The sequence below is a fragment of the Staurois parvus genome, unplaced genomic scaffold (assembly GCF_062004578.1).
Source record: "Staurois parvus isolate SC_StPar_1 unplaced genomic scaffold, SC_StPar_1.0 ptg000299l, whole genome shotgun sequence".
In the NCBI taxonomy this organism is placed as follows: Eukaryota; Metazoa; Chordata; class Amphibia; order Anura; family Ranidae; genus Staurois; species Staurois parvus.
In genome coordinates, this window is record NW_028318095.1 from 14,841,003 (window position 1) to 14,868,024 (window position 27,022).

At 42.5% G+C, this 27,022-nt stretch overlaps 1 protein-coding gene across 3 annotated transcripts in view; it reads left to right on the plus strand.

Annotated features, from left to right (window-relative positions):
- Positions 1-27,022, plus strand: part of ST3GAL6 (ST3 beta-galactoside alpha-2,3-sialyltransferase 6) — a 221,127-nt gene that overhangs the window by 153,315 nt on the left and 40,790 nt on the right. For all 3 annotated transcript variants that reach the window (XM_089682948.1, XM_089682949.1, XM_089682950.1), the window contains one exon: positions 21,013-21,117. In XM_089682948.1, coding sequence (XP_089539074.1) covers positions 21,013-21,117 — 105 coding nt within the window. The remainder of the gene's footprint in view (positions 1-21,012; positions 21,118-27,022) is intronic.

The following is a 27,022-nucleotide window of genomic DNA, read 5'->3' on the forward strand; positions in this document are numbered from 1 at the left end:
TGTATCTTTTTCTTTTTCACTTTTTGGAAGATTTATATTTAAAATCGCAGTTTTTGTTGGGTTGATTTTTAAATTTGATAGCTCCCCATATTCCTTCAGTATCTTCATTAAATTTGGGAGTGTTATCCTGGGGTTCCCCACATAAAACAACAGGTCATCTGCAAAGGCAGCCACTTTATGTTCTATAGCTTCTATCTGAATTCCCTTTACATCTATATTCTTCCTTATTGTTGACAGCAGGGGTTCCAATGACAAAACATACAACAATGGGGACAATGGACAACCCTGTCTTGTTCCATTTGACTTCCCAATGGACTCTGACCTCTCCCCATTTACCATAATAACTGCGGAGGGCTCCCTATACAACTTTCCTATCCACTCTCTCATTCTAATTCCTATCCCCAGGACTTCCAAAGTGTCCATCATGAAGCCCCAATCCACTCTATCAAAAGCCTTTTCGGCATCGATTGAAAGCAACACCACCGGAGTTTTTCCTTTTCTACTTTTCTGAATGAGCATCAGGGATCTCAACCCATTGTCTCTACCCTCCCTTCCTGGAACAAAGCCCACTTGATCCCCATGTCTCCATTTGGGCATTAAATCTTTCAGCCTATTTGCGAAGACCTTTGCGTATAACTTAGTACCTATGTTCAATAATGAAATTGGTCTATAACTAGAGCACTGAGAAGCATCTTTTCCTTCCTTATGGATAAGCATCACATGAGCCTGTAGTGATTTTCGCCTTACATCCATCCCTCCTCCCAAAGCGTTCATGTATATCTTTAATTTAGGTATTAATAATTCACTATACTTTTTATAGTACCTCACAGTATAACCATCTGGCCCTGGGCGTTTCCCCGTCGCTGTACTTTTTAATGCTGCTCTTATTTCTTCCTGTGTAATTTCTGCATCTAGGGAATTCAATTGTACTTTGCTTAATTTCAGTAGGCCTGCATTTTTTAGGTATGTCTTTTTTTTTTCAATATTCTCAGTTTTAATCTTATTTAAAGGGTCATGGGGGCTAATATTAAACTTACTATAATATTCCATAATCACCTTAATGATCTCTTTAGTTGAATGAACCAATTCTCCCTTGGAGCTTCTTATTTTTTCTATATAATTCCTATTTTTCTTTTTCCTCAACGCTCTCATTAAGTACTTTCCTGGTCTATCTCCCCATCTGTACCTGTCACTTAACACTTTATTATAGACTCTTCTCCTCTCCTCCTCCATCAAAGTCTCTAGTTCTTCTTCTTTCTTTTTTATTACCTTCTGCCTTATTTCTTTTGTTATTCTATTTTTATGTATCTGTTCCAGGTCAAATATTTCCTTTAAAAGCCCACTAATTTTCCCTCTTCTTTCTCTTCTTTTTTGCCCCAATCGCGATCAGAATTCCTCTTATATATACCTTATGGGACTCCCACACTGTAGCTAACGACACGTCATCTGTCTCATTCTCCTCAAAAAATAGCTTAATCTCTTCCCCAATCTTCTGATCAGTGTCCTTATCCAGGAGAAGTGCCTCATTCAACTTCCATCCTAAGCCTCCTGTCCACCGCCTTCCCCACCTCAGTTTCATTATAACTGGGGTGTGGTTCAAAAATGACATTGCTTCAATTTCTACTTTAACCAAAAACTCAATAAGTTGATGATCTACCAATATATAATCCAGTCTCGAATACATCTCGTGCATTTGAGAAGAAGGTATAGTCTCTATCATTCATATGTGATTCTCCAGATGTCCACCAGTTGGCACTCATGAATCACCTTCTTCAGTAATCTCAGAGACCTACCCCCCTCTCTCTGCACAGAAGAAGTTGCATCCTTTTGTGGATCCATACAAAAATTGAAATCTCCAGCCAATATCAGACGGCCTTTTTTAAAGTCCATCAATTTTTTTCAGCACACCTCTCAAAAATATCTCTGCCCTCTTATTTGGACAATAAATATTAGCTACTGTACACTCAATTTCTTGTATTTTACCTTTTAAGTACAAAAATCTCCCTTCCGGATCTGTCTTTCTGTCCTCCAACTCGAACTTTATATTCTTTGCAAATCCTATTGCTACTTCCTTTGCTCTTTTAATCGGGGAATCTGCATGATACCATGTTGGATAATGCTTTGAATTTAACTTAACATTTGACTCTATCTCAAAATGTGTTTCCTGCAAGAAATCCAAAGAAGATGCTCTGTGTTGTAACTCTTTAAATAACCTAAATCTTTTCCCAGGGCAATTCAACCCAGTTACATTATAAGTTATAAACTGTATTTCTTCCATCCTTCTTAAATCTCTCTTCTTCTCCATCTCCTCTCTTCCTCTTTCCTTGCTTTTATAACTCCTCCATTCATGCAGAGTGTTTGCCCTAATACCCCCCCCCCCCCACCTCCCTATCCCACCCATTTCCTATCCATTCCCTTCCCATTTTTAGGCTTCTAATTTGCCTATTAATCATTTGTGGGCCTAATCCCCTAATCCCACCTTTGATCCACCTTGGGGTTAAACTCCACCCATGAACGGCACTCCCTCCCTCCAACCTCCCCAATTACCCTCTATCTATCTACTTGACACCGTAAGTTTCCACCAACCCTAAGAACGGAGAATCTGGAGGGGATACCGTAGGGAAGAAGGAAAAAAAAAAGAAAAATACAAAAACACCCCTTCCTCCTCCTTATTTTCCCCCTCCTAACAAACTGCCAGTCCTCTTTTCCCATAGCTCCTATTTCTCTATCTTCTTCTTCCCATCCAGCAATCTCCATTCTTTGCAAATCAAGTCTATCACAGAAGTCTCTCAAGTCCTCAGGAAATCTCAAATAAGCTGTAACTCCATTTTTCCATCCTATTAGGCACGCTGGGGTCCCTTATCTGTAATGCACGTTTTGCTTTCTCATCCACTCTAACGGGTTTCAGAGATCTCCATCTCCACAAAGTCTCAGGTGTTAAGTCTGCAAAAATCTGAATGTCCATTTCTCCACACTTAATACTTGTTCTTCCTTTGATCTTCCTCCGAATCTCTTCTTTAACCCCATATTTATGGATTTGAACAATTATATCTCTCGGTTTTTCCTTCCCATTATCTTGTAGCTTTCCCATTCTAAAGACTCCGTCCAATTTAATCCACTCAATATCAGGTCTGTCCATTATGGAGTTTAAGATTTTACAAACTAATTCTTGCAGTTCTTCCCCTTTTGAAATTTCTGGAACTCCTCGTATCCTAAGAATACTCCTCCTGTCCATATTTTCTTGTACCTCTATCTTATAAAGCAATTTTTTCTGAACTTACCCCATGTTAATTATTTTCTTTTCTAATTCAGTTATGTTTTGGGCCTGATTTTTAACTTTCTCCGTTTCTTCCACTCTCAATAACAGCTGCCCCAAATCATTCCGAATGGTTGCCATTTCTTGCTTTATTGTTTTCTCCAAATTTTTGAACATTTCTGCCATCTCTTTTTTTATTCGGTACTTATAATTCACTTTCAAGTTCTTTCATCTCCATATTTCCTGTTATTTGTTGACTACTACTGTTCATGCCCAACGATAGTCTAGGGCTGTTTTCCAGACTATTTTCCATTTCACCTTTTTCGCTTACACCTTGGGACCTTTCTGGGGTCACATTTCCCTGGGACGTGTATTTTTTGATCGTGCCAGTTTGGGACCCTTTAAGCCCACTTCCTTTAGCACTTTTGTTCTTCATGTCTTCTGTGGAACTTATTCTCTTCTATAAACTCAAGGTAAGTAAGTGTCAAATAAATATACTAGAGTCCCAGCCTTGACTTACTATTTGTCCATTTACTCTCCTTTCTAGGTCACTTAGTCTTCTTCTCTTTTCCACTCCTTCATAACCCCTGGGAATCCCCCCTTCTCTCCTTCACACTTTGCTCCTCTATACAGCACAGGGAGACATTTAACATATAGCAAATAGCAAGCCCCAGCCGCTCTCACTCACCCTCCTCTCTCTTCCTTTTCTGCGAGACGGCTCCGGGCTTCAGATGCAGAGCTTTCGGCAGCAGTTCAGTCCTTAGGGGGATTCCTCAGGGTCTTTTCTCTTATTTTGTACCCCCGTTTTAATAGGGGTCCGGCCGTGGAAAACAGGCTGGGGTACAAGGCTTCAGTCCTCTGGGAGACAAGCCGGGAAATGAACTGAGGAGAGGACCGGCGCCTCCTTTCCTCCTCGGGATGCTGGCTGTCTTCTTCTGCTCCCAGCGCTCCTTTGCGGCTGACCACGTGGTCACGCCGCGTCACCTCGTCTCCCGGCAAGCCGACACATTGTCCTGACAGGCCCCGGGAGGACCGCTCGCCGCCTCCAGCTCCCAGCCCTCCGCGTCACAAGTCCTCTGCCAGATCGGCCGAGACTCCTCACACACAAGTAGGTCTTGCCCCGACTGTCTCCCACATCAAGAGGGCCCATGGGGGGGGGGTCGGAAAGCGGAGCCTGCCGGAGAGCTCCTACACCGTACCCTCCTCAGCTGCCATGTTCAGGCTCCACCCCCCCCCTTAGCTGTGTGTTTCTTGTTACGACTGTAACCTACCTTCATAGAACAACTCAAAATAAATTCTCCAGCTCTTGGCGATCGCAGCGATACCATATATGTGTGTTATTTGTTCCCGTAGTACAGCCCAGAAACAATAGCGCACATTTTGTTTTTGTCTTTTTTTTTTTTTTTTCCTAAAACACACTGACACTAACATTAATGCTAACTGACACTGATACCAATTTTTTTTTTCAATCCTGACCTTTGACCTTGACCTTTGATTCTGACCTTGACCCAAACACTAACCCTGGCACTGAACTAGATCAAACCTTGATCTAGGTATTTTTCTTAATTTTTTTCTTTTATTTTTTAATATTTATTTATTTTTATTTTTTTTACAAACATTTTTTTATCTCTCTATGTCAGGAGTTAGAGAGATACAATGTATCTCTCTTCTCCATTCATAGAGAGAGAAAAAACAAGGGGGCCGGGCTGCACAGTGACTGATCACTGTGATAGCCAATCAGAGGCTATCACTGCGATCACGTGTCCCTTAATCAGGAGTCCTGGGTCCCGATCGTTAGAACGGGACCCGGGGCTCTCAGTGACACCGCGGTCTCTGTGCTGGGAGCATGCCGAGCGGCGCGCTCCCAGCACAAAGACAGGTACGCAAATATGTGGCCCCACGGAAAAAGCCCAGTTCCGTGAGGCCGCGTATTTGTGTGCCGTCGGCTTCAAGGGGTTAATGAAAGATGTACCCTTTGACACTACCAGAAAGTGTCTGACACTATCAGGAGGTATTTGCAGGTTAGAAAGGCCCACTTAAAAGGACATCTGAAATGTACTTTATTTATGATGTCAGTACAGCCCCCCTTCCCAGTTTATTTACACCAAGCAAACTTCAAATTAATCTAAACTTTTATTTAAAAAAACGTAGAGAATGCATCTTCTGCCGAAACAGACGAACCACCGGGCCGTTTTATATCAAGGTTAAACAGTTTGAGAAGAGGGACTCTGTACTTACCCCAATGCAGCAAATTGAGAGACTGACCAGGCCTGGATCCTATGTCAATTTGAATCCCTTTGTGTGTTCCTTTTCTCCTCTTTTGGGATCGTTTGAGAGGTTGCATTTTTCAATGAGGGGGATACCACCACTGTTGTTGATGGTTCCTGGATTAATGCGAAAGGCCCCCATGGGATACTGATCTTTTGGCGTTGAGCACCTTTGAAGTGTGTTAGCCCTTAGGGGTCGCAGCGTGGAGGTGAGGAGGCATTTTAGCCGGTAGTGGATTTTTTGTCAAATCGATCACTTTCACTATCACCTATCAAGTCTACTTGGGAATTTAATATTGGACTTTACACGCAGTAGTTTATCGTGGACTTTACACCATCCTTTGTGTTTGTTCACATTTTTGTGGCATTATTAGTGACGTGTTTGTTTTTGTGCTTATTTTTTTCACCCATCCATTTATTTTTGATATTTAAGTCATCCATGCTCATTTATGATATATTCATGGTTATACATCAGTTTTGGGTTTTTTTATGAACTCGTGCTGATTATTGCTATACGGGTTCATCATTATATTATTTTTACCACTTCCATTCACATCATTATGGTTTCCCCTTTTTGCATTTTTCATATATGTTCAGTTCACTTATAGTATCACTAGAGCACATGTCTTGATTCATCACGTTTAGTTGAGGACGTGTTTGTGCTGTTTTCACATATGATAGTGCACCTGTGTTGTTCCTGCTGTTTATGCTGTGGTTTCACATATGTTACACTTCTTTTGTGGGTAATCCACTTTTCCCACCTTTCTTTGTTTATTTAGATTTATTTAGATTTTTGATTAGCACAGCACAAACCCCCCCCCCCCCCTTCTTGTATTTTCACTATTTGGTTATATAGCTGGTGTTAGCTGCTTTTCCAGACTGAGGGGTTTAGTTAGCATTTTGTTAGGTTTGTAGTGGCAACGCGGGAGGTTTTTTCTTATTTTATCCTTTTGAGGAGCAGTTTGCTAAAAAAAAAGTGCCTATGGTGGGACCTCTTTTTTATGTTTTTTATTTTTTTTTAAAGTGGAAGTAAAGGCAAACCCTAACTAACTCTAAACCTACTCTCTGCCATATTTTAAGCCTGATCTGTCTAGCCCTGTAAAGAAAAAATCACTATACTTACCTGTTCTGCAGCCTCTCTGATCCGGTCCCATGCTGAGCTGTCAGCGGTAGCTTCAGTGTGTAGGAGAGGCAGCCAACAATGGAAGCCCCATAGTACCTCTATGGGTGATGTCACTTCCAAGGCATTTCCCAGCCATGTCGGCTGTCTCCAGCACATAGAGGGCACCACCAGAGACCGGACTGGAGCTGTAGAACAGGTAAGTATAGCGATTTTATTTTCCTTACAGGATTAGACAGATCAGGCAGATCGGGCTTAGAATGTGGCTGAGAGTAGGCTTAGAATTAGTTAGGTTTTGCCTTTACTTCCATTTTAATAAACAAGAGAGCATTTTTCCTGGTGAAGGATTCCCCTTCCTTTAGAGATCCTACAGACAGGGAGATGAAAGCTGCTGTACATGGTCGAGAGATCCTGACCCTTGTCCAAGCATATGCTGTCAAGCATCGGGAACCACCATTTCTATTTACAGTGCACTCTACAAGGTCAGTAAGTGCTTCTTGAGCTTTCTGCCTCAAGCACCTATTTTTAAGGTTTGTAATGCATCCACTTTGTCATCCATTTGTAGATTTACCCAGTTTTAGAAGGGGATTGTGGCATTATGTGCTGATGCCACTTATGGGCATAATATTTTGCAAGCAGCAGCCTGACTGGCCTTTATCGTTTTCTTTGAGAAAATTATTTTGTGTATTTTTTGCCTGCTCTGTTGTGGCATTGCTTTGAGATGCCTTAGTAGGTGATGATCTAAAGCAGTGCTGTGTCTGCCAATAACTTAATGGGGGGATTTTCTGTACTCCCCTAATAAATCATTGGAGGGCACAGCACCCCTCCCTCTGGTTTTGCAGATTTCTTATGTTTATACTTTTTTTTTTTTTGCACTGCTGTATCACATAACTAAGCTGGTTCCACAATGTAAGGGGTTTTGGACACCAGCAGGAGTACCTAGCATTATACCCCTGCTGGTGACGGCAGTATCCTTCCCCTGTCCTGCCCTGACCTGGCCACTACCGTCTACAACAATTCGCTGTCAGCCGTTCTAGACTCACTTGCACCCCCAACAACACGAAGCATTAAGCCCCGACCGCTACAACCCTGGCAGACTGACCACACCAAAAATCTCAAACGACATAGTCGTGCGCTGGAGCGATTATGGCGTAAAACCAAATCCCAACAAGCATTACCCCAGATATAAATCTGCCTTGTTAACATACACTTCCTCCCTTCATGCTGCCAAACAAGCCTACTTTGTTACCCTCATTTATACCTTCTCCTCCAGTCCTCGCCAGCTCTTCTCTACTTTTAACTCTCTACTTTCTCCACCTCCACCCAGTACCTCACTCACCGCCCACTAGATTGCTAACCACTTTAAAAACAAGATTGACTCAATTCGTAGGGATATCACCACTGCTCAGACATCCACCCCACCTAGCATTCCTCACACTAAAACCCCCTCAACACTTTGCTCTTTTGACCTCGCTACTACCGAAGAGGTCACTAAGGTCTTCTCAGAAGCCCGTCTCACTACCTGCCCCCTGGATCCTGTCCCCTCACAACTCCTACGGTCACCCTTTTCTTCCATCCTATGCTCCCTCACTCACATCTTCAATCTTTCCCTCTCTACTGGTACCTTCCCCTCCCCTCTAAAGCACAACTTAAGACCCATCTCCCTGCTGCCATTTACCTCTAAACTCCTAGAACGCTTAGTCTATAATCGCCTGAGCTCCCACCTCACCGACAACAACCTTCTTGACCATTTACAGTCCGGCTTCCGTGCCCTACACTCCACTGAAACTGCCCTACTCAATCTCACCAACGACCTACTAACCACCAAAACCAATGGCCACTATACAGTACTCGTACTTCTCGACCTCTCTGCAGTTTTTGACACGGTTGACCACCCCCTCCTCCTCAAAAAACTACACTCTCTTGGCCTCAGAGACTCCGCTCTCTCCTGGCTCTCCTCCTATCTATCACAGCATTCCTTCAGCGTTACCTATAACGCTGCCACCTCCTCTTCACTCCCTCTCTCTGTTGGGGTCCCTAAAGGCTCTGTCCTCGGACCCCTTTTCTTCTCCATCTACACCTCCTCCCTTGGCCAATTGATAAACTCCCACGGCTTCATTTACCATCTCTATGCTGATGACACACAAATCTATCTCTCTACCCCTCACCTCACCCTTTCAGTCTCCACTCGTGTCACTAGCCTACTAAGTGACATAACGGATTGGATGTCACTCCACTTCCTCAAACTCATTCTCTCCAAAACTGAGCTCCTAGTATTCCCCCCAGCCCGCGCCGCCCCCCGACTTCTCCATCAAGATCAACAACACTATCATCAGTCCCACCCCTCAAGCCAGGGTACTAGGTGTCATCCTAGACTCCAATCTGTCCTTTCAGCCCCAGGTCCAATCGCTGACAAGCTCGTGTAGACTTCACCTCCACAACATCTCCAAGATACGACCGTTCCTAACCTCGGAAATCACAAAGCAACTCATTCACTCCCTTATTATATCACTCCTTGACTACTGTAACTCCCTCTTTATTGGCCTACCTCATCGCAGGCTATCCCCACTTCAGTCTATCATGAATGCTGCTGCCAGACTCATCCACCTTACTAACCATTCTGTATCTGCCACCCCTCTCTGCCAATCCCATCACTGGCTTCCAATTGCCCAACGGATAAAATTCAAAGCACTAACACTGACGTATAAAGCCGTTCATAACACTGCCCCAAATTACATCACCGATCTTGTCTCCAAATATCACCCAAACCGTACTCTCCACTCCTCGCAAGACCTCCTACTCTCTAGCTCCCTTGTCTCCTCTTCCCATGCTTGTCTCCAGGACTTCTCCAAGGCTTCCCCCATCCTCTGGAACTCCCTACCCCAATCTATCAGACTATCGCCTACTCTGCTCACTTTTAGGCACACTCTGAAAACCTACCTCTTCAGGGAAGCCTACCCCGCCCTCAGCTAATACTGGAATCCTCTACTCTCCCAACCACTCCATCCCCCACAGTTATTACCTTTTGTACCACTATCCCCTCCCTACTAGATTGTAAGCTCCAAGGAGCAGGGCCCTCCAATCCCTCTTGTTTTGAACTGTATTGTTACTGGACTGTCTCCCACCATATTGTAAAGCGCTGAGCAAACTGTTGGCGCTATATAAATCCTGTATAATAATAATAATAATACCCAGTAGGCAATGATCTAAAGCAGGACTTTGTCCTCCAGTAACGTGGAGAAAAGGATTTTACAGGTGAACACAAAAAAATTTGTTTTTCCTGAAATATGATTGTGCTTTTGGGAGCTCCCCGGTATGAAAAAAACATTACTTTGTGGTGCCTGCTACCATTTGTTATTGCTAACATGCCCAGTATTTTATGGCTACAGGTTCAGCTTTCATGATATTTACATTTGTCTCAACAAAGCTGAATATTAGGTTTCAATGCACTTTTTTTTTTTCCTACATGCTTAGCTAGCCTGATTAAATCTATGCCAGTTTCTGTTTGGTAAGCAGCAGGATCCGCTGTGTATATACTAACCATCATTTGTTTTCCATTTAATATTAATCCTTTATCAGCTCTCTAAAGCATGTCAGGTGGAGATATTGAGCACCCAAACTGGCATTCAAAGGCATATTGTGGCCATTATTAATTCTACTTTTGTGTTTTGGTCTTTAAAGAACTAGCAATGCTGCTTCTGTTTAGGGAGCACATTTGTCTGCAAACATATGTTTGCTGCAGTTATTAATATATCTTTAATTTAGGATTACCTTGGGTCAAAAGGGTGACTTGTGTAAGTAGTAACGTTTCAGTGTAAAACATTGTTTTGTTTTAATGTGGTAATAGCCTAAGTGATAAAGCCATTATTTGATATAGGCCACTGTTTAGATCCATTACTCCTTTATAATATTAGTTTTTGTACGAGAGAGGCCCAACCAGCCAACATTGCAGGTGTGCAAAGAAGCACCAAGGTTAGTGGGTAAGAAGGGATCAAAAAGCTCTTTACTATGATACTGTTTCTTAGGCAACAACCATGCAGATTATTGCATTCGTGCTTGCAAACTATGCATCCAGGGCTGCTGGTTGACGTTAGAGCAAGCATGTTGTACTGGTGTTTTTGGCCATGTGTGGCTCTCTTGCTTCTTCTTTGTGACTCTCAGTGGTTTAAAACTTTGAAAGGTTTGTTTACACTGTGGACTGAGATTACGAAAACTGGAGCATACAAAGTCTGGTGCAACTCTTCATAGAAACCAATCAGCTCCCAGGTTTTATTGTCAAAGCTTAATTGAACCAGCTGGTAGCTGATTGGCTACCATGCACAGCTGCACCGGATTCTGGGTGCTCCAGCTTTAATAAATCTCCCTCCTGTTGAGCTTTATTTTTCTGTACACCGCTGCAAATGTATGGTAAAAACCAGGGCACATAGAAAATAATTGTTCTTTGTATGTCCTGTTCATACCCTACATGTGCAGTGGTATAAAGAAAATTGAAACTCAACAGAATAAACCCAAGGGTTAGGTTAACACTAGTCCACATGGTAAAACACAGCATTTTACTGTGCAGGCTAGCATCAAACAGACATGCTATATTTTTTCTGCACTATATAGCACATCACATCAGATTTTGACTGGTACCCACATCCGCTGTGATGACCTAGACGATCAGAAGCGGAAGTTCTCCTCCCCATCACCAGTTTATACTATTTAGTCTGTGAAAGTTATAGAGTCTATAAATAATGGGATATATAACTGAAAATTGATCAGTTGAGACCCTAAAATGCTGGTATGGGGTACTGCGGTTATCAGGACACCAGTATGGGGTGATTAGGACGTTGGTATGGCAGTGATCAGAGCGTTGGTATGGCGGTGATCAGGACATTGGTATGGCGGTGATCAGGACGTTGGTATGGCGGTGATCAGGACGTTGGTATGGCGGTGATCAGGACGTTGGTATGGCGGTGATCAGGACGTTGGTATGGCGGTGATCAGGACGTTGGTATGGCGGTGATCAGGACGTTGGTATGGCGGTGATCAGGACGTTGGTATGGCGGTGATCAGGACGTTGGTATGGCGGTGATCAGGACGTTGGTATGGCGGTGATCAGGACGTTGGTATGGCGGTGATCAGGACGCTGGTATGGCGGTGATCAGGACGCTGGTATGGCAGTGATCAGAACGCTGGTATGGCAGTGATCAGAACGCTGGTATGGCAGTGATCAGAACGCTGGTATGGCAGTGATCAGAACGCTGGTATGGCAGTGATCAGAACGCTGGTATGGCAGTGATCAGAACGCTGGTATGGCAGTGATCAGAACGCTGGTATGGCAGTGATCAGAACGCTGGTATGGCAGTGATCAGAACGCTGGTATGGCAGTGATCAGAACGCTGGTATGGGGTATGGCATTGATCAGGATGGTGGTATGGCAGTGATCAGGACGCTGGTATGGTGGTATGGCAGTGATCAGGACGCTGGTATGGCGGTGATCAGGACGTTGGTATGGCGGTGATCAGGACGTTGGTATGGCGGTGATCAGGACGTTGGTATGGCGGTGATCAGGACGTTGGTATGGCGGTGATCAGGACGTTGGTATGGCGGTGATCAGGACGTTGGTATGGCGGTGATCAGGACGCTGGTATGGCGGTGATCAGGACGCTGGTATGGCGGTGATCAGAACGCTGGTATGGCGGTGATCAGGACGCTGGTATGGCGGTGATCAGGACGCTGGTATGGCGGTGATCAGAACGCTGGTATGGCGGTGATCAGAGCGCTGGTATGGCGGTGATCAGAACGCTGGTATGGCGGTGATCAGAACGCTGGTATGGCAGTGATCAGAACGCTGGTATGGCAGTGATCAGAACGCTGGTATGGCAGTGATCAGAACGCTGGTATGGCAGTGATCAGAACGCTGGTATGGCAGTGATCAGAACGCTGGTATGGGGTATGGCGGTGATCAGGGCGCTGCTATTGGGTATGGCATTGATCAGGACGCTGGTATGGTGGTATGGCAGTGATCAAGACGCTGGTATGGTGGTATGGCAGTGATCAGGACGCTGGTATGGTGGTATGGCAGTGATCAGGACACTGGTATAGCATTATGGCAGTGATTAGGACGCTATTATGGGACATGGCGGTGATCAGGATGCTGATACAGGGTATGGCAGTGATCAGGATGCTAGTATGGCGTAAGGCAGTGATCAGGACACTGGTATGGCTGTGATCAGGATGCTGGTATGGCGGTGATCAGTGTGATGACCACGGTGCCTGACCCCTGCCTTACGCACCAATTCGTGACAAAGGACCAGCCAGTCTCACACCACGCTGTCACTTGTGTAACAATGCCACTCTCAGCTGCACCCTGCAGAAAGATTTTTCAGCTCGCGGGACCACAATCTATGTGCCAGCAGCCTGAGAGTGATTGTCACTGGGTTAATTAATTACGCAATTAACCCTTCAAACTCAAAACTGCCACCAGATAGCTTTGGGACTATCAACCCTTCACAATGTTAGCAAGAACAAATGTGAACAATAAATGTCTGTAGCACACACTGTCACCACAGACCAGTATATTCAGAGGATTGTTATCAGCACACTTCAAGAGACAGGGATGCTTTAGTTTGCATTAAAAACCTTAGATATAATTTTAACACTTTTAAAAATAGGGTTTATTAATGAAAAGGTCAAATGATGCAATTACAATATTTACAGTAAGGGATGTTACAAAGAAATAAAGAGAACAATAATGCAACAGAGAAATAAAAGAAAGGAGTTAAGAAGGCAGAATACTTGCAAAGTCCTTGGTTTTAGCAGAGTCCAATTGTCCAAGCAAAAACATTGCCTTGACTCTGAAGTTCGTTAACATGTTCCTTGGTGGATGTTAAACGAGAGCTCATTTACTAGATCCGGTCAGTTCCTTTTCTATGATATCAGAGGGGTGTCGCCAGAGACCAACTGACCAATAATCGGGTTTATGGGATGGGTGCTAGGAGGTCACCAAATGACCAAGTCCCAACTACTGTTTTACACTAATATTAATAACCTCCAATATGTGCGGGTGGTATTCTAGCAACTGGCAGATATTCAGAATTATATTTCGAACCCAGGGATACCTAACACAGTGTACCTTGTCACCCAGGAGGCAGGAGACTGCTTTCTTCCCTTTCATATGTGCTAACATAGTCATGTATGACCTTAATTTGTTCGGTAGGATATTCTCCATTCAAATATATACCTAATATTAATGTGTCCCGTTCCTGTTGAATTCTTAAGTTGTGAAATAGACGTTTAATTGCACGCTCTGCATTCCCAGAGCCTTAATGGCCTTACAGGTCATGTGTGAAGGCTTTACTGAGTTATTGTTTTACGATAGGGCAGAGGAAAGTGTGTTCCATGGTTACTGGAAACAGATATCCTACCAATGCTAATTAGCTGTTTACAGCCTGGCCAGCTCTGTGTTTTAATTAAGATAAGAAGCTCTTTTGAAGTTTGTTAAAAGTTACAGCTACAAATTCCATAGCTTTCAGGAGACGGGAGAAAGATCATTGCTCATGAAAAACCAAAAATGGATGTCGCGTACAAGTTCCATGCCTCTATTGCGTATGATCGTTCCAATCGGAATGCTGATATGGGGTAGGTGGTGATAAGGACACCGGTATGGGGGTATGGAAGTGATTAGGATGCTAGTATGGAATATGGTGGCAATCAGGACATCGGTATGGCTGTGATCAGGACGCTGGTATGGCGTCGATCAGGACACAGGTATGGGGTATGGTGGTGATCAGGACGCTGGTACGGGGTATGGTGGTGGTCTGGGAGCTGGTATGGGGTATGGCGGTGATCAGGATGTTGGCGATCAGGATGCTTGTATGGGGTATGCAAGTAATCAGGATGCTGGTATGGGGTATGGTGGTAATCAGGACGCTGGTATGGGGTATGGCAGTGATCGAAACGCTGATATGGCAGTGATCAGGACATTGGTATAGTGTATGGCTGTGTTTTTCTAAGCACTGGGACAGGTGACAAGGGCTAGCTGCGTTTTTACTTACATTACACTGGGGCAGTGATTAGGGGCACTGGGGCAGTGATCAGGGACTCTGGGGTGGCTGGCATTGCAGTTTGTGAGTGTACAAGCAGCTTGACAGGCTGCTTGTACACTCACAGGCAGCTTGACAGGCTGCTTGTACACTCACAGGCTGCAGCATCGATTTTCTCTGCTCTCACAGTGAGAGCAGAGAGAACAGATGTTTACTTTTACTTAGTATTGTTTACTATGTGATTGCTGTGATTGGCTACAGCAATCAAATGGTAAAACACCATGTGATCACCTGGACACAGTGGTAATGTGATCTGCTGTGTTCGGGTGTCTCCCGGGTGTGCACTCTGTGAGCCCCACAGGAGCCTCTGATGCAGGATGATGTACAGGTACCTTAGCCTGCATTGGCGCTGCTTCCCATCCACCGTCTATAGGCAACGGGCAGATGGGAAGCAATTAAAAGACATGATAGTTAGTTTCAGCTGAAAATTTAGATCTTTATCCTTGCACTAAAGCTTTGGGAAATTTGCTCGATATATCTTTGGGTTCCTTTTCTGAGATAAACCCACTAGAATTTGCAGTTCCACCTAACTGTCATGTCCATTACAGAGCTGGGGAAACCTCCTTTATGGCATGGTGTGATGGTACAGACACATTACTGAGCGTAAGTCTTGCCACTCAAGTATTGGAGATCTAGGAAGTATGTGAGTGGACCAACTCCTTGATTCTCACCAAGAAATTAAATAATCCAAATCTATAGTGGGGTTTTAAAGAGAAGATAGGGAGGAAAAAAATGCTTTGTATGGACACAACATGCTGTTATTTTTAGGGGATTTGGACAGCTCTTTAGTATTGTTCATGGCAGTGATAGCGATGCATGGTTCCTATTCTGGTTTTATTGTTTGGGATAAGTCAGTCCTGCTTATTATATTTGGTAATCAAAATGTTCCCCCACTTATGGGTACTCATGAGATTAAGGTAGTGACGTCCTGTAAATATCTAGGGATTATTATACATCCACAAATGGGGGACTATTTACACTATAATCCAGCTCTGATGTTAACCAGAATTCGACTTAAAAGCAAAAACTGGAATAAACTACCAATTTTGGTTACAAGAAGGAAAACTTACTTAATTGAAATATTGGCATTTTGAAATTGATAGCAGAAAAATGTCTCAAAAAGGTTGGAATAGGGCCATGTTCACCAAGGTGTAGCATCCACTCTTCTTTTGGCAACATTCTGTTGTGTTTTCTGTTTCAAGATGCACCAAATATTTTAAATTGTTGAAAGGTCTGGACTGCAGACAGACCAGTTAAGCACCCGGACTCTTCTACTATGAAGCCATGCTGTTGTCATAGATGCAGTATGCAGTTTAGCATTGTCCTGCTGAAATATGCAAGGCCTTCCCTAAAAAAGATGTCTAGATAGGAGCATATGTTCCTTTAAAACCTGGATATACAGTTATGTCCGTATATATTTGGACACAGGCACAATTTTAGATTTTTTCAGGTATTTACGAAAATATATTCAAGCTATAGTTACAGTCCATAAATATTGGGACATCGACACAATTCTAACATTTTGGCTCTATACACCACCACAATGGATTTGAAATGAAATGAGCAAGATGTGCTTTAACTGCAGACTGTCAGCTTTAATTTGAAGGCACTTACATCCAAATCAGGTGAACGGTGTAGGAATTACAACAGTTTGCATATGTGCCTCCCACTTGTTAAGGGACCAAAAGTAATGGGACAGAATAATCATAAATCAAACTTTCACTTTTTAATACTTGGTTGCAAATCCTTTGCAGTAAATTACAGCCTGAAGTCTGGAATGCAAAGACATCGCCAGACGCTGGGTTTCATCCCTGGTGATGCTCTGCCAGGCCTCTACTGCAACTGTCTTCAGTTCCTGCTTGTTCTTGGGGCATTTTCCCTTCAGTTTTGTCTTCAGCAAGTGAAATGCATGCTCAGTCGGATTCAGGTCAGGTGATTGACTTGGCCATTGCATAACATTCCACTTCTTTCCCTTAAAAAACTCTTTGGTTGCTTTTGCAGTATGCTTTGGGTCATTGTCCATCTGCACTGTGAAGCGGCGTCCAATGAGTTCTGAAGCATTTGGCTGAACATGAGCAGATAATATTGCCCGAAACACTTCAGAATTCATCCTGCTGCTTTTGTCAGCAGTCACATCATCAATAAATACAAGAGAACCAGTTCCATTGGCAGCCATACATGCCCACGCCATGACACTACCACCACCATGCTTCACTGATGAGGTGGTATGCTTAGGATCATGAGCAGTTCCTTTCCTTCTCCATACTCTTCTCTTCCCATCACTCTGGTACAAGTTGATCTTGGTCTCATCTGTCCATAGGATGTTGTTCCAGAACTGTGAAGGCTTTTTTAGATGTCGTTTGGCAAACTCTAATCTGGCCTTATTGTTTTTGAGGCTCACCAATGGTTTACATCTTGTGGTGAACCCTCTGTATTCACTCTGGTGAAGTCTTCTCTTGATTGTTGACTTTGACACACATACACCTACCTCCTGGAGAGTGTTCTTGATCTGGCCAACTGTTGTGAAGGGTGTTTTCTTCACCAGGGAAAGAATTCTTCGGTCATCCACCAAAGTTGTTTTCCATGGTCTTCCGGGTCTTTTGGTGTTGCTGAGCTCACCGATGCGTTCCTTCTTTTTAAGAATGTTCCAAACAGTTGTTTTGGCCACGCCTAATGTTTTTGCTATCTCTCTGATGGGTTTGTTTTGTTTTTTCAGCCTAATGATGGCTTGCTTCACTGATAGTGACAGCTCTTTGGATCTCATCTTGAGAGTTGACAGCAACAGATTCCAAATGCAAATAGCACACTTGAAATGAACTCTGGACCTTTTATCTGCTCATTGTAATTGGGATAATGAGGGAATAACACACACTTGGCCATGAAACAGCTGAGAAGCCAATTGTCCCATTACTTTTGGTCCCTTAACAAGTGGGAGGCACATATGCATGTTGTAATTCCTACACTGTTCACCTGATTTGGATGTAAATACCCTCAAATTAAAGCCGACAGTCTGCAGTTAACCACTTGCCGCCCAGCCACTGTAGAAATACGGCGGCAGGGCGGCACTGGCAGGCAAAACCACGTTTTAAACCGTGTGTTTTGTAAACAAATAGGGGGCGCGCGCAAGGCCGCGGATGTCAGTCGCCGGGTCACAGCCGGTCCTTAGCGGCTGTTTCCCGGCGATCGGCGGTAAACAGTGACAGAGAGCACAGCTGCAGTAGCTGTGCTGTCTGTCACTTCCTTGTCAGCTCGAGGACAAGCTGATCGAGACAGAAGAGTTTCTCTCTCTCGATCAGCGGTGTCCTGTGCAGTACACACCCCCATCCCCTAGTAAAGCACTCCCCCTCACACAGATAACCCTTCCCTGCAAAATAAAGTTAACCCCTTCCTCCCCAGTGCCATTAGTACAGTGTCAGTGTTTTTCTTTTTGCACTGATCACTGTATTAGTGTTTTTGGGGATGTCAGTGACCCCAAATCAGTACCCCCCAATGTCAGAATGTCCGCCGCAGTCCCGCCATAAGTCACTGGTCGCCGCCATAATTCACTGATGGCTGCCATTATTAGTATAAAAAAACCTCGAAAAATTCCAGTATCTTTCCCGCCATTTGTAAACGCTATAACTTTCACGTAAACCAATTAATTTACACGTATTTTTTTTTTTTTTTTTTAGCAAAAACATGTCGCAGAATGTATTGGTTTTTTTTTTCCTCAAAATTGTCAGCCTTTTTTTTTATAGCGCAAAAAATTAAAACCGCACAGGCGATCAAATACCACCAAAAGAAAGCTCAATTTGTGGGGGAAAAAAGGATGTAAATTTCATTTATGTACCGTATTGCATGACCGCGCAATTGTCTGTTAAACTAGCGCAGCGCTGTATAGCAGAAAAATGGCGTAAGTTGTAGTTTGTAGACGCTATAACTTCCACACAAAGCAATCAATATACACTCATTGGGATTTTTTTTACCAAAAATATGTAGCAGAATACATTTTGGCCTAAATTTATAACCAACTTTGAGTTTACTATATATTTTTTATAGCTGAAAGTAAAAAATATTGTTTTTCTTCAAAATGTTTGGCCTTTTTTTGTTTATAAAAAGCGCACAGATGATCAAATACCACCGAAAGAAAGCTCTATTTGTGTGAAAAAAAGGACGTAAATTTCGTTTGGGTGCAGCATTGCATGACCACGCAATTATCAGTTGAATTAGTGCAGCGCCGAGTAGCAAAAAGAGGCCTGGTCATTAGGGGGGTAAATCCTCTGGAGCTCAAGTGGTTAAAGCACATCTTGTTTCTTTCATTTCAAATCCATTGTGGTGGTGTATAGAGCCAAAAATGTTAGAATTGTGTTGATGTCCCAATATTTATGGACCTGACTGTATATAATGGATATGGGCTAAAAGTGCACACTCTCGGGTTTAATTTGAGGGTATGTACATCCAAATTGGAGGAAGGGTTTAGGAATTACAGCGCTTAAGAGCAGCCATCCCTCCTTTTTCAAGGGACCAAAGTAATTGGGCTAATGAATAAAATCATAAATAAAATGTTCATTTTTAATATTTTGTCAAGAATCCTTTACTGGCAATGACTGCCTGAAGCGTATTAAGCGCCATCAATTTATGCAATACTTTACATAAATGTTACATAGTTAGTCTGGCTGAAAAAAGACAAAAATCCATCCAGGTTCAACCATTAAAAAAAAGTTATAATCCTATACCCACAGTTGATTCAGAGTAAGGCAAAAAAAAACCCAGCAAAGCACGATCCAATTTGCTCCTGCAGGGAAAAAAATTCCTTTATGATCCCCAGAGAGGCCATCAGATATTCCCTGGATCAACTTTACCTATAAATGTTAGTATCCAGTTATATTCTGTGTATCTAAGAAATAATCCAGGCCTTTTTAAAAGCAATCCACTGAGCTGACCAGAACAAACTCTTGAGGGAGTCTATTACACATTTTCACAGCTCTCACTGTGAAGAAATCTTTCCGTGTTTAAAGATTAAATTTATTTTCCTCCAGACGTAAAGAGTGCCCCCTTGTCCTCTGTGATGACCTCAGGGTGAATAGCTGTACACCGAGTTCACTATATGAACCACTGATGTATTTATACATGTTGATCATATCCCCCTTAATCTCCTCTTCTCAAGAGAGAATAAATTCAGTTCCTCTAATCTTTCCTCATAGCTGATCTCCTCCATGTCTCATCACTTTGGTTGCCCTTCTCTGTACTTTCTCCAGGTCCCCAATGTTCTTTATGTGAATTGGTGCCCAGAACTGAACTGCATATTCCAGATGAGGTCTTACTAATGATTTGTACCGGGGTAATATGATATCTGTCTTTCTGGAATCTATACCTCTTTTAATACAAGAGAGGATTTTGCTCGCTTTAGAAACCACAGCTTGGCATTGCATGTCATTATTAAGCTTGTGATCTACCAGAACTCCCAGATCCTTCTCCACCATTGATTCCCCCAGTTGTACCCCCCCCCCCCCCCCCAGTATGTATGGTGCATGCATATTCTTAGCCCCCAAGTGCATTACCTTACATTTATCAACATTAAACCTCATTTGCCACATAGTTGCCCAATTACACAGTCCATTGAGGTCGGCTTGTAAGTTGAAGACATCCTGTAAGGACGTTATTCCACTGCACAGCTCGGTGTCATCTGCAAAGACTGAAATGGGATTTTTAATCTCAGACTTTATATTGTTTATAAATATATTAAAAATTAAGGGTCCCAACAATGAACCTTGGGGTACACCACTGACAACCTTAGACCGTTCGAAGTATGAATGTTGTATATTCACATCACGCCCTGCCCTCTAGGAACTTACAATCTAAGATCCCTAACTCACATTCATACATACACATACAAGGGCCAATATTAGACAGAAGCCAATTAACCTACCAGGGTGTCTTTGGATGGCGGGAGGAAACCCACACAGACACAGGGAGAGCATGAAAACTCCAAACAGGTAGTGTCATGGTTGAGATTTGAACCAACGAGTATATAGGCAAGAGGTTGATGTGGTGTATGGTAAATCAAATTCAAAGTTCAAGTATACATCAGAAATAACTGTTCACTTGACCATTTCTCCAACTTGCAGATTAATGTTATAATCATGCCATAATTATGACCCTACTGTATTGTGTTATTGCCAAGGAATCTTTGAATTTAGGTTTTCATCTTGGGCCAGTTATGGTAAAGCTAGTCAACATCATGGCTTGTTTGTGGTACTTTCTTTAAACACTTTTAATAATAAAGCTGCTCTTCCACAGTAAGTCTGAAATTGAACCATTTCTTTGTGAAGACTACAAGAAGCAGTCTGCAAATCTTGGCAGCAACAGGATAGACCTACCTTATGGAACAGGAAAAGGAGGCAAGTTGTCTTTTTTGCTTTTATATCTTTTTAGTTCTGTTCCATGTTTTTTACTTCTAACTTTTCCCTGCTATACAAAATAATTACTTTTTTTTATGTTTTTGTCCTTGTTGAAAAATTTTCCTGTTTCCTGTCCAGTTGACATGATTGGAAATCTCCCCATTGCAAATTGGGCAGTTCTTAAAAGCTGGTAGAGCTCTTAAAAGGTTCTAACACCCCACTAATAAAAATGACACTGTTTTGGTAGAGTTCCATAACTCTGAGCAAACATAGAAAACACAAAGGCTTATCTATTGGTTTCTTTTTCAAGTCATTAAATCATTTTTCAGTTCCAATTTTGTTATCTAAAATTCTATATTCAAGTGATCTTGTGAGCATGAGGTCGCTTGTAGGCAAAACCGTACCTGCTAACAGAAAAGTGAATATACTCACCTTTCCAGCTTCCCATGTCTTGAAAAGTTGCTGTCTCACTGTTCTCTGGTTGCTGCAGGTGTTCCACAATTTGGGTTTGTGGAATATTTGCTTCCCCACCACACGCATTAGTTTCTCCCTCCAACTTCTACATTACTACAGAACTTACAAGCCAGCTCCAGGAACCACAACATTTAGCGGGGAAAACAGTTATTCAGTTCCTACAACTGGGTACTATGGATTTGATTTACTAAAACTGTATATGCAAAATTTGGTGCAGCTCTAAATGCAAACCAATCAGCTTCCAGGTTTTTTGTCAAAGCTTAAAGTGTAACTTTTAAGTAAAAATAAAAATGGATGGACAGTCAGGATTTTTAATACAGAAGAGACGTGCTTTGACTCTTCTGAATTAAAGCTGCCTACCTGCCTGTCTACACTTGTACAGTGAGCCGCACAGGCTCAGCTCAATGTACAAATGCGGCAATGCAGAATCTTACATCATCAGTGACAGCGGCTGGCATTCAGGACCCAGAAGCCGGCTGCCCCAAAATACCAGCAGCCATGAGCTTTAGGACAGCGCATTGCAGGATCGGAGGTGAGTATTCCGCTTTAGCCGCTTAAGGACCGCCCTATAGCAGATATACTGCTACAGGGTGGCACCTGTGCACAGGATCACGTATATATACTAGTCATTCTGCATTTCCAAGTAAGGGGCGCGCGCCCTACCCGTGCCGCCATTTGTGGCCGCGGATGTTAATCACTGGGTCCTGGTCGGTAATTACCCGCCGGCGCCCGGTGTTTACTGAGCATCTCCGATGGGGAGGAAGATTATTTTGTTTACAAACAATCTTCCTCCCTGTCAGCTCGAGCTACTTGGGATGGCTGTGCACAGTACAGCCATCCCGATCAGTGTGCTTACAGTGAAGAAACACACCCCGCCCCCCTCTAAACCACTCCCAGCACACAGTTAACTCTTTGATCACCCTCACATTAACCCCTTCCTGCCCTACTACACCTACTGGTGTCACTGGGGTGTCAGTGACACCAATTTAGTTCCCCACCATCGCCGCCATTACTAGTAGAAAAAAAAAATTCCCATTATCTATACCACCATTTGTAAACGCTATAATTTTCACGTAAACTAATTAATTTTCAAGTTTTGGGATTTTTTATTTTTAGCAAAGACATGTAGCAGAATACATTTTGGCCTAAATTTATTACGAAATGTGATTTTTTTTTTTTTTTTTTTTTACTAGACATGTTTAATAGCAAAAAAATCCAAAATGTTGTTTTTTTTTCTCAAAATTGTTGGTCTATTTTTGCTTATAGCGCAAAAAATAAAAAGCGTACAGGCGATCAAATACCACCGAAAGAAAGCTCAATTTGTGGGAAAAAAAGGATGTAAATTTAATTTGGGTACAACATTGCATGACCGCACAATTGTCAGTTAAAATAGCACAGCGCCGTAATGCAAAAAATGGCCTGGTCATGACAGGGGGTAAATCCTCAGGAGGACAAGTGGTTCACTGAACAAGCCAAAGTTAGAAGCTGATTGACTACCATGCACCAGATTTTGCATTCCTCAGTTTTAGGAAATCACCCCCTTTGTCTCTAGACATGGGAGGCCTGGAAAGGTAAGTGAATTCCCTTTTTCTTTAGCAGTTATAGTTTTAGGCTACAAGTAACCCTGCTCTGACAGCGTCATTTAATTGTTCAGTTCCCATACAGCTGAAAGCTAAAATTAGGTTGTTGTGGGACTGCCTACTGTCTAAGCTGGCTGGAGGTGGACTTACAGGAGGATGAAAGCTCAGGATTGAGGTAATGAATGTGGTTAGCCTCACTGCTATCCCAAAAATGATGCAGGAGGTTGAGCAGAGATACATTTGCAAAATTGCATGCTGTGAAAATCCTACTTATGCTATGCAGTCATGTAGCCCTGGAAGGATTAATTGACTAGCTATAATTTGTTTTGCGGGTACAACAAATTCCATATGTTTCATCTGTTTGTTCAACTGTGTGCTAGTGTTTTGATAACTACCTAGAAACTCAAACTGAGTTTTGGAATTGGTTTGGTTTTTGTATGCATAGGGTTTTGAAGAAATGTTTGTATTCTGGGGATGAAACGGTTCCACCCATTCACCTGCATGTTAATGTGAGGTGTATTTTTCCCAATGTGTTAGATTTTATGAGCATTGAGGTTTCCTAGTAACAAAAATAATTTGGCTTTCAGAGGTGTTCGTTTGACTTTCCCCTAAAGCAAAGATTCATGGCAAGGGAGTTTTCTTTCTGTCATTTATTCAATATATTATGTTCTGTTAATCATTTAATATGGTATAGTGCAAGTCCGAGGTCCTATAATAATGGCACATTGACTCTGCTATAAAAAAACTTTGTACTCATTTATTAAATCAAAAAAACTTTGAAAGCAAGATGGATTTTTTTCCAAAGCACGCATTGATCTGAGCAAGTTCTGTTCAATATAATGTATAAATATGTGGGTTTGAGGTATGATGTATAAAGCACCACATCCTTTCATAGTTACAAAATAGAGTTTGAGAAAATAAGAATGGGATTTTGGCAATGCTATAAATGTATCAAATCCAAATTTTCTAGTTAAAAAGTTTGGTTTTTATTATTACAAAACAATTAAAACATACAAAAGAGAAAAGTATACATAAACTGTTCTGCAGAAATCCATATTGCAAAAGTATTGTTGAAAATATCCTCTATATGTTATCCTCAACATGTGTTCTGTGTTCAGCATCATGGCTTCTTCAAGAAGAGGTAATACAAGAATGATATTAGTGGAAATACAGAAGATATATATCTGTGGTATAAAATAATAAGTTTACAACATACACCGCTCAAAAAAATTAAAGGAACACTTTGAAAACACATCAGATCTCAAGGGGGAAAAATATCATGCTGGATATCTACAATGATATTGATTGGGTATTGTGTTCGGAACGTAAGGATGCCCCATCGTTTGATGGAAATGAAAATTATCAACCTGAAAATGAATTGAAAGACACAGGCTAGTCCATTTTGCTGATATTTCATTTCAGCAACTCAATATGGTAGTCCATAGTTTGTATGGCCTACACGTGCTTGTATGCATGCCTGACAATGTCGGGGCATGCTCCTAATGAAATGACGGATGGTGTCCTGGGGTATTTCCTCCCAGATCTGGACCAGGGCATCACTGAGCTCCTGGACAGTCTGAGGTGCAACCTGATGGCGTCAGATGAGCAAAAACATGATATCCCAGAGGTGTTTTATTGCATTTAGGACAGTCGAGTGTGGGGTCATTCAATGGTATCAATACCTACATCCTCCAGGAACTGCCTGCATACTCTCACCACATGAGGCCGGACATTGTTATGCACCAGGGGGAACCCAGGACCCTCTGCACCAGAGTAAGGTTTGATAAAGGGTCCATTGATTTCATCCCAATACCTAATGGCAGTCAGGGTGCCGTTATCTAACCTGTAGAGGTCTGCATGTCCCTCCATGGATATGTCTTCCCAGACCATCAATGACCCACCACCAATACAGTCATGCTGAACGTTGTTACAGGCAGCATAACTTCCTCCGCAGCTTCTCCAGACCCTTTCATATCTGTCACATGTTCTCAGGGTGAACCTGCTCTCATCTGTGAAAAGCACAGGGTGCCAGTGGCGGACCTGCCAAGTCTGGTGTTCAAAGGAGCTCTATGGTGCCGGGCAGTGAGCACAGGGCCCACTAGAGGATGTCGGGAGGAGTTGGACTGCCTGTGCAACCTCTGTAGGTTCCAAGTATTGTTTCATGCTACCAATAGTGACACTGACCCCAGCCAAATGCAAAACTAATGAAAAACGGTCAGAAAAGTTGAATAGGAAAAAAATGTCAGTGGCCTCCACCTGTAAAACCATTCCTGTTTTGGGGGTCATGTCAGTGTTGCCCATCTAGTGCACCTGTTGTTAATTTTATTAACACCGAAGCAGCTGAAACTGATTAACACCCCTTTCTACTTCTTAATTGACCAGATCAATATCCCAGGAGTTTAACCACTTGACCTCCAGAGGATGTACCCCCCTTAATGACCAGGCCTCTTTTTGCTACACTAATTCAACTGATAATTGCGCGGTCATGCAATGCTGCACCCAAATGAAATTTACGTCCTTTTTTTCACACAAATAGAGCTTTATTTTGGTGGTATTTGATCACCTGTGTGCTTTTTATTTTTCACGCTATAAACAAAAAAAGGCCAAAAATTTTGAAGAAAAACAATATTTTTTACTTTCAGCTATAAAAAATATATAGTAAACTCAAAGTTGGTTATAAATTAGGCCAAAATGTATTCTGCTACATGTTTTTGGTAAAAAAATCCCAATAAGTGTATATTGATTGCTTTGTGTGAAAGTTATAGCGTCTACAAACTATGGTATAGATACTGCAATTTACGCCATTTTTTTGCTATACAGCGCTGCGCTAGTTTAATGGACAATTGCACAGTCATGCAATACGGTACATAAATGAACTTTACATCCATTTTTTTCCCAAAAATTGAGCTTTCTTTCGGTGGTATTTGATCGCCTGTGCGGTTTTTATTTTTTGCGCTATAAAAAAAAAAAGGCTGACAATTTTGAGGAAAAAAAAAACAATATTTTGGACTTTTTGTTATAAAACATGTCCAGTAAAAAAAAATTTAAAAATCAAATCTAGTCATAAATGCATTCTGCGACATGTCTTTGCTAAAAAAAAAACAAAAAACCCAATATGTGTAAATTAATTGGTTTACGTGAAAGTTATAGCGTTTACAAATGGCGGGAGAGATACTGGGATTTTGGGGGTTTTTTATACTAATAATGGCGGCGATCAGCGACTTATGGCGGGACTGCGGCGGACATTCTGACATTGGCGGATACTGACTTGGGGTCACTGACATCCCCAGTGACACCAATACAGTGATCAGTGCAAAAAAAAAAAAACACTGACACTGTACTAATGGCACTGGGGAGGAAGTTTATTTTTCAGGGAAAGGGTTAACTGTGTGAGGGGAGTGTTTTACTAGGGGGCGGGGGTGTGTACTGTACTGGACACTCTTCTGTCCCGATCAGCTTGTCCTGGAGCTGTCAGGGAACTGACAGATAGCACAGCTACTGCAGCTGTGCTCTCTGTCAGCGATTGCCGCCTATCGCCGGGACATAGCCAGTAACGACCGGCTGTGACCCGGCGACTGACATCCGTGGCTGTGATTGGCGGGACAGGTAGGGCGGCAGCGCGCCTCGCGCGCGCCCCTACCTGTTTACAAAAGACGCGTTTTAAAACGTGGTTTTGCCCAGCCGTGCCGCCCTGCCGCCGTATTCATACAGTGGCTGGGCGGCATGTGGTTAATTGACTTGATGCTATACTCTGAATAAAAAGTGTTCCTTTAATTTTTTTGAGCAATGTAATTTACATATTTACATATGTTACATATTTTATATCAATATTTTTTGTATTTCCACTAGTATCCT